This window comes from Cibotium barometz, chromosome 1 (assembly GCF_041138505.1).
Source record: "Cibotium barometz isolate CiBa-2024 chromosome 1, ASM4113850v1, whole genome shotgun sequence".
NCBI lineage: Eukaryota > Viridiplantae > Streptophyta > Polypodiopsida > Cyatheales > Cibotiaceae > Cibotium > Cibotium barometz.
Window position 1 is genome coordinate 41,431,277 of NC_141046.1, and position 8,687 is coordinate 41,439,963.

The 8,687-nt window shown below is 39.6% G+C and overlaps 1 protein-coding gene across 1 annotated transcript; it reads left to right on the forward strand.

Moving 5' to 3' along the window:
* Positions 1–5,897: 5,897 nt before the first annotated feature.
* On the forward strand, positions 5,898–6,588 carry LOC147642013 (uncharacterized). Its single transcript, XM_086823103.1, has 3 exons — positions 5,898–5,995; positions 6,158–6,213; positions 6,301–6,588. The coding sequence occupies exons 1-3, from the start codon at positions 5,911–5,913 to the stop codon at positions 6,487–6,489; spliced, it is 330 nt and encodes a 109-aa protein (XP_086679229.1). The 5' UTR covers positions 5,898–5,910; the 3' UTR covers positions 6,490–6,588.
* Positions 6,589–8,687: the final 2,099 nt, after the last annotated feature.

An 8,687-nucleotide genomic window follows, 5' to 3' on the forward strand; every position in this document is an offset into this window, starting at 1 on the left:
TGTTGAAATTTGAGCTAAATGATGAGCTATGGTGGATCAAACACTAGAATCAACATAATTAACAAAGTGATTAGCAAGTGATTAAGACGTAATTAGTGAATAATTAGCACATAGATTAATGTAGGCATGGATACTCAAAAACCAGCAAATTCGTATTAGGGCTATGCCTCAATTTATAGAGTTTACATCAAGCATCAAATCCCATTGATTTCTCCATGATTCACTCCCTGAATATCTCCACCTCTTGCCTGATTCTCTCCACCTCTTCTCTTTTCCCTGAATATCTCCCAGAATATCTCCACACTCCTAAATTCCCTCATGCTACCCATTATTCTCTCCCAGTAGATTCTTCTAACTTTTTCACAGGTTCTTTCACAATTACATCTCCTCTTTTACAGCCTCTATCCAAGAGCTTGTTCCGACACACACCCTATTCACTTGTATATTTCAACATAATTCAGGTAGAGGAAGAGGTAGAGGTCGTCGAGGCTAAGGTGGTGGCCGACAAGGAAATTAAAATTTTGGACAACAATAGTCCAATGATTCACAGCAACAATCATACACAGGTGGAAGAGGCCAGTCTAGAGACAGGGGGAGCCAAAGAGGCCGAGGTGGTTGGCAAAGAAATCAAAATACAAATAGCATCGAGTGCTATTACTGTGGCAAACCAAGACACATGGCAATGGACTGCTACAAAAAGCAGAATGACATTAAAAGTGGGAAGTTGTAGCAAGAAAACTATGCATCATCTAGCAAACATGGAGGTGATGATAGAAGTGAGCAGCTGTTTGTAATAATGCAGCACATGCTTAGTTCCATAAACAGGGGATATGTCAGGATCTCAAGATATATGGTATGTGGATTCTCGCACCTCTAACCACATGACTAGTCATGTTGAGTGGTTTATAGATATGCAAAAAATGAAAAAATCAGGTTATGTAGAAGCAGGTGATGATACTGCGCATCCCATTGCACATGTTGGTAAAGTGCCATTGTCTATGCAGGATGGTAAAATGAAGTACTTGGCTGATGTACTTCATGTTCTGAATATTACAAAGAACCTGGTTTCTGTTAGATAGATGGTTGAGTAGGGTTTGCAAAAGTAAGGTTTAATCCTTAAGGATGTTTTGTGGAAGACTTCAAAAATAAGTGTCGCTTGGTTGCAAAGGGTAACAGAAATGGCAAGATGTTTACTTTGGATGTGAACATGCCTGAGATAAAGGCAGTCATGTTTGTGCATGGAACAGGTGTCATTTACAGATATTGACGTATGACACAAGCGCATTGGTCATGTGAATGCAGGCCCAAAATATTGTTGCAGGTTCACCAAAGTTTAACATTGACGGTAGGCCAAACATGCTATCCCACATGAAAAGCATGTCAGCGCAAGGCCATTGGATGTCATACATTCAGATGTATGGGGACCGACCAAGATTGCAACAATTGCAGGTTGCAGGTACTATGTTACATTCATTGATGACCACACACACTAGGAAAGTGTGGGTTTATTTTATGAAGGAAAAAGGTGAGGTGTTTGCTCACTTTCAAAGATTTAAAGCCTTGGTCGAGAAGGAAAAATGCATGTAAATAAAATGCCTAAGATCAGATGGTGGGGGAGAATATTTCTCCAATGAGTTCAATGATTTCCTGAGAAAGCAAGGAATCAAGAGGAAGTTTATGTGTAGGTATACTCCGCCACCACAAGAGAATGGTCTTGCGTAGAAAAGAAAAACAGGCACATTACAGAAATGGCACGTGCCTTGATGGTTGAAAAGAATATGATACATTACTTTTGGTGGGCAGAAAAGCAATAGCAACTGCTGTGTACGTTAAGAACATGACACCCATATGACTCCTGAACAGAAGTTTACAGGCATAATACTGGATGTGTCTCACTTGAAAGTGTTTGGGTATATTACATATGTACATGTTCTTAATGAAGCGAGAACAAAGTTGGATCCAAAGGCAAAGAAATGCATCTTCATTGGTTATGCTATGGAGCAAAAAGGTTATAGATGCTATAACCCTACTGCTCGTGAGATGTGAGTAAGCAGAGATGTTGTCTTTGATGAGATGAGTAGCTGGTATATGCACTAGTAGTGAAGGCAACAGAAGATGCAAATGTAAGAAGTGCCAATGTTGCACCACAATTAGAGTAGCAATCACAGGTGCTCTGATGAGTGGATCTGGGGAGACCTCGAGCAGCAGTGGATCCAATGTTAGCCCATGGTCAGAGGCAGGTTGAGAAATGATGCAGGTACACATGTATTACGGAATGGGAAGGAAAAGATAGATCAACCTTTTGCACTGCTTGATCTATCATTAGCAGGTCACTGACTCTAGTGGCTCTGAGAAGAGCCTTGATGAGGAGCTTGGCATTTTATCTATGGTTACTTCTGGTGTAAGGAGAACCAGGGCTGCTTTGAGGTCACCTGGCAGTGATCCAGGTGTACACAGCTCTACGAGGGTTAGATACCCTGTTAAATAGGTTGAGATATGATGGATATACATCCCCATCATTATGCTTACATGGTAAAAGCAATATAGGAGGTTGAGCCCACTTGCTTTGAGTAGGCACTTGGAAATAAGAAATGGGTTAAGATGCCATGAATGAGGAGATGGAAGCATTAGATGCAAATGCAACATGGTAAAAGCAATATAGGAGGTTGTGAGCCCACTTGCTTTGAGTAGGCACTTGGAAATAAGAAATGGGTTAAGATGCCATGAATGAGAAGATGGAAGAATTGGATGCAAATGCAACATGGGAGTTAGTGACTTTGCCTAAGGAGGAAAAGAAGGTGATTGGATGTAAGTGGTGTATAAAGTCAAGCACAATGTGATGGTTCAGTGAGCAGGAACACGGCAAGATTGGTTGCCAAGGGCTATGCACAGACTTATGGTATAGACTATGAGGAGACATTCAGCCCGGTTGTTTGCAAGAATGGCAACCATGAGAGCTGTCATCATTGCTATGGCGGCAGGCAGTGAAGGGTTGGTCTTTACATCAAATGGATGTAAAGAATAATTTCTTGCATGGTGATTTGCAAGAAAAAGTGTACATGATACAGCCACTAGGTTATGAGAGTGATGCACATCCAGATTTTGTGTGCAGGTTACTCAAAGCCTTGTATGGCTTAAAGCAGGCACCCAGAGCATGGTCAAACAAGATCGGGGAGCATCTTGTTACCATTGGATTTCAGATAGTAGCCAATGTAGATTTTTCACTATATGTAAAAAAGACAGATAGAGGGATCATGCTATTAGTCATCTATGTGGATGACTTGATTATCACTGGTGATAGTGATGCATATATACATGATGTCAAGATGCTTTTGAAGTAGAAGTTTGAGATGAAGGATTTGGGAGAGCTCTGGTATTTCTTGGCATAGAGGTGGTGAGATCACCTCATGGCATTTTGCCATTGCTGCAGCAGAGGCAGTATGGCTTGGACATGTTGTCCAAGTATGGTATGATAGGCTGTAAGCCTATTTCAGTGCCATTGGAGTAGAACACAAAGCTTTCCGCAGATACAAGTGAGCTTTTGGAGGACCCCACTACATACAGGTGCATAGTGGGTAGTTTGATCTACATGACCATTATAAGGCCAGACTTGAGCTATGCTGTTGAAATTGTGAGTCAGTTTATACAGGCCCCTAGGAAGCCACACTTGGATGTGGCTAGATGGATCCTCAGGCGCGTAGGTACATAAAGTCCACAGTTGACTATGGACTTTTTTATGAGACTGGTACAGAGATACAGTTGCATGGATACACAGATGGTGATTGGGCTGGTAGTATTGCAGATATGAGATCTACCAGTGGTTTTATGTTCTCATTTGCGAGTGCTACTGTGAGTTAGTGCAGTAAGAAGCAACTAACAGTTGCCTTATCGAGTAAGTACAGAGGCAGAGTACAGGGGTGCTGCTATGGTAGCTTGTGAGGTAGCTTGGTGTTTCAGAAGCTACATGGTGACATGGGAGAGCCCGTGGATAGGGCAGTTGTCATATATTATGACAACATGAGCAGCATACAACAGTTGGCCAGTAACCCAGTATATCATGCTAGAACGAAGCACATTGAGGTGCATTATCACTTTGTGAGGGAGAAGGTTCTAGCAGGAGATGTAGATTTGGTATATGTCAGCACCACAAAGGATCAAGTGGCTGACATCTTCATGAAGGCATTGGGCACAGAGAAGCTCCACAGATTTAGGAGCTTACTTGGAGTGCAGTGTGTAGAGTTGAGCTCAAGGGGAAGTGTTGAGATATCGAGCTCAACTAGTGCTATGGCGGACATCGATGACCCGCCTGGGTGATAGCTTTCATATCTACACCACTGGCATGGTTGGTGAGATTATGGGTGATATGCGGCCAGTGGGATGATCGGCTGTGTGATAGCCATTTTGGAATACTAGAGACTGGCATAGTTATAGCGCCAGCTCATTTAGTCAGGTTCACATCCGACCCTTGTATGCTGTAGTAGTTGTTGAGTACTAACCCATATAGTGTGTACTCTTATCTTTATGGTATGTTGGTTGAGTAGAGAAGAAGAAGATAGAAGAAAATTCAGCTATCCATCTCTCTCTTCTTGTGTCTTACTCTCTCTTGTGTGTGTGTGTTTGCTTGCTAGGGTTTGAAGCTCTCCCTCTCCCCCACATTCTCTTTAGGTTGTAGCACTAAAAGGTATGGATAAATTAGGTCATTCAATTAGCCCGTACATCATGCTAGGTTTAGCACCTTAGTTGATGAGCAACACGAAACACAATTGTGATGCAACAACAACACCTTCCACTACAAATGCCAGGTCCTTTTTTTCCTATAATAGCAAGATATTAGTTTGTAAAAGGAATAATGTTCTAAGATGTTCAAGTATATCTAGCCACATCTCAAGGTGACCTAACTTTATTAATAAATTGAAATTACCTCTAATTTTATACAATCTTTTTGTCAAAATTGATCCAAAACTCCCTTTGTAAATGATAGACCATGCTAATATTATGTAACAAACTAGGAGACATTGAAATTGTGGAAGGCATACATCATTATTTTAATAGAGACTTATGGACCTTCATTTGCAGAACAAGGATGGCTCTAATCAATAATAGAATAGAGAATTTTCAATTTGCAGAACAAGGATGGCTCTAACCAATAAACGAATAGAGAATTTTCAAGGTAGTCTATTAGTTTGTCTCTTATCTAAAGTTATCCATCTTGTTTCAAGTGTAACAATAACCTCAATTACATAAATATATTCCCTTCTTGTTGGAAAAGAAAATGGGCTAGGAAAGTGACTATTTTTATAAGAGGATGGAGCCTACTAAACATGACAAAAGGTAATAACTTCATAAGGACCGTTTAGGGTCCTAGGGTGTGTGGTTTTTATTTAAAAAAAAAGGGGGGTGTAGGTGTAGTAAGATAATGAGCTACATGGAATTTATGTACTCGATTGAAATGACCAAAAGAAAGAGAAAGCATCATTAGAATATAAATGTGTGTGGAGAGAGAGAGAGAGAGAGAGAGAGAGAGAGAGGGGGGGCAAATATGACCCATATGATGATCCTAAGACCTTAAGAGGTCTCACTTGAATCCAAAACAAAGGGAGAGAGGGTGGGGGAAGAAAGGATGTATTAGGAGTGAGTGATTGATTGCAAGCACAAGCAATCTATTTGGGTGAAGGAGGAGATCAAAGTCGTAAAAGAGCCTCAAAGGTTACCAAAAGCTTGACGTAGCTCCGAGGGCGAATGGATCATGAAATTTTTGGGAGAATGCTAAAAATGCTGACACAGGGACGACGCCAAACACACGCAACTCAACGCGACACCACCTTTGCTCATCATCACACACGGCCATCTATAAAAACAAAGCATACACAGCGCTCAATTAGCCTGCTAATCACAAATGCAAATGCAAAAATGAAGCTTTTTCTGCTACTTCTCTTGCTTGTGGCTCCATTCCCTCACCTAAGTTTGGGCCAGGCTAACCTTAATTTGTTCACCGGTAATTAGCTTTACACACAAGATTAGGTTATTAAACATGGGCGTTCGATGCGGAATCGAACGCTTTTTGTGTGTTTAGTAGCTGTATCATTCTGCACACATTCTCTATATGCATTTTTATGCGGAGAATTAAGCAACGTTTTGAAGCCATTGAGCTGTGCAGGTGGCATTCCCGGGAGGCGCACTGGTAATGCAGGAAGCTTCGCTGCGGCCCAACAAGTAAGCAATTAATTTAGATGAAGTGAATTTTTCAAGCAACCCAAATGGAGATATTATGCCTGATGTTTAAGATATCTTCTGGTCAAGGGTGAGGGAGATCAGCTGGGGCACATCAAGCTGAGTAGACACAGTATCAAATCGCGGATTAGGCTGGATAAACACAGTGTCAACCTGGATTATGAAGAGAACGGAGATAAGCCAGGGCCGGCATCGGCAAGGGCACGAACGGGACCCATCAGCTACGTCAACAGACCATCGCCGGCTCTGAGGCCATAGCTCGTTGAGGACCTTTTACGTTGCACGTAAATTTTGTTACGATTGCGTTCTAGTACCCTCGGTGAGCTAGCAGCTTCATGTAAATGGGGACATTAGATAAGCGGACTTTTTTAAGCTTACATTTAACCTGATCCCACAAAGACGAGAACTTTAGTGAAATTCATGTACATTTCTATATATTAGAGCTTAAAAAAATTCATGGGGACTTTTTTTTTTCTGCAAGTTCAACAAAGAGATCTGCACTTGTATTTTAAAAGTCGAGTTTCTCGTACATCAATACCATATTTACAACATATAAGTGTTTTTCCTACATCAATTATACCATATTTACAACATATAAGTGTTTTTCCTACATCAATTATACCATATTTACAACATATAATCAATCTTACTCCAACATTACCCCTAACTATTAGAGAGCTACAGCCCCTTAGAACAAAGGAAATAAATTCAGATTTTGAGAGGCAAGTTCTTGCACTACTTTGGGCACTTGCAATGACAAATTGTTTAGCTTTGGCTCACCAATATGAATTTTAGATCTACTACATGCCCTAATTTGCCCTCTCTTGTAAAGACCATAACTTTCCAAAGCAAAGATAGAATGTTATAAGACGGCAAAGCACCTTCTAGTTGGGTGAGTGAAACCATGTTAACCTACGGAGTGGTTTTAACATTCCCCCTTTGTGGCTACTATGTTAGGGTCGGGGACCTTGGTATAGTAGAGGTCATTAAAATTCTTGATTAGAAGCCACATTTCTTTGGTGGTGTGAGTGGGATGGGGGCATCAATGTATGTGAAGTTGTAGATGGGCCCTTTGCCATCCATGCACAAATTTAATTGGGGTTTTCCCACGTGCACATGTATGCCCTCCTACACATATTAGAGGTAAAAAGAGAAAACTCACTTATGAAAGAAATAAATGAGTTGTTCCAAGAAAATTAAATAATACTAATCCATATGCAAATATAATGTGCTAGGGTGTGTGAGCATTAGGCTTGGAAAAATTTGTAAATAGAAAAGAGTTCATGTTTTAATTGAACTAAGGTTGCATGGGTAAAAATGTAGGGTCTAAGGTTGGTTGGTAAAGTGAAAAACCTTAAAGTGTGAAATAAATATAAAATAAGGAGATAGGAATGGAGACTAATAGAAAACTCTAGCCATACATAAATGAGAGAGCTAACTTGATATAAGATTTAGATGCATGTGGGAGTGGTGGATGCATGAAAAATGACAAGTTGCATGAAGATTAAGATTGAGTTGCATAGATATTATGGGCTACCAACCTTCACTTAACTAGGAGATCTTGTGGAGTGGTCAAACATCATTTTCTAGTATATAAACGCCCCCTAGACCATGAGAAATCCACCATTTTTTCTCTAGGGAAGAGGGTGTAATTCTACATAGGATTCAGTGATGCACATGTTTTTTAATCATATGAGTGCAATTCCTAGGTATCAAGTACTCATCTAGGCTAAAAAAATTAGATAATTTAGACTTGTACAAGCTCTAGGGATCACCAAATAAATTTGTGGGCTTTTGTGGAGGAGGAGCCACACATCAACTACACACAAGGTAGTACACTACTCTTATATGTCACGTATCAAGGTATAATTAGATAGTTAGTTTAAATTTTATAATTTTCTTCATTTTGTATTTTAATTGTCAATTCCATGAGAAATCAAGCTTAGGTTAATCAAATTAATAGACTATCATTTTTTGCATAGCCCTAGCAACAGAATGCTATAAAGTCCCAATTCGACCTTATAACTTAAAGAAAATTAGATTTATGTCTACCCTTGTGGATCCTTATTAAATTAGAGAAATTATCTTGTTACATAATGGAAACAAGTATTAGGATGAGTTGAACCAAAATCTAGGAGAATTAATATTTAATTAATTTATGAATAGTTCTTAGGTTAATTAATCCTAGAGAAAGAAATTTACCTTAGGTGCACTAGTATGCTCAAATGGGATGTACCTAAGTTTAGGATAGGATTTTTTATTATATTGTGGAAGATTAAATTTAATTAGACAAAATAAGATAAAAATTAAGGACTAGGGATACCCCATGTATAGAGAGAGAAGGAGTAATAGCATAGAGAGAAAGAGTGGTATAGAGATGAGGTGATGCCATAAACTTATTAGAAGTACTTAAGATTGTTAGGTTTGAAATTTGGATTATCCTTTAAGAAAAAATA

Excerpts from the sequence above, each read along its gene's own strand:
- LOC147642013 (XM_086823103.1), top strand. The coding sequence starts at position 5,911 with ATGAAGCTTTTTCTGCTACTTCTCTTGCTTGTGGCTCCATTCCCTCAC. Across the intron at positions 5,996-6,157 it reads TAACCTTAATTTGTTCACCG|GTGGCATTCCCGGGAGGCGC; the intron begins GTAATTAGCTTT and ends TGAGCTGTGCAG. Across the intron at positions 6,214-6,300 it reads GCTTCGCTGCGGCCCAACAA|GGTGAGGGAGATCAGCTGGG; the intron begins GTAAGCAATTAA and ends CTTCTGGTCAAG.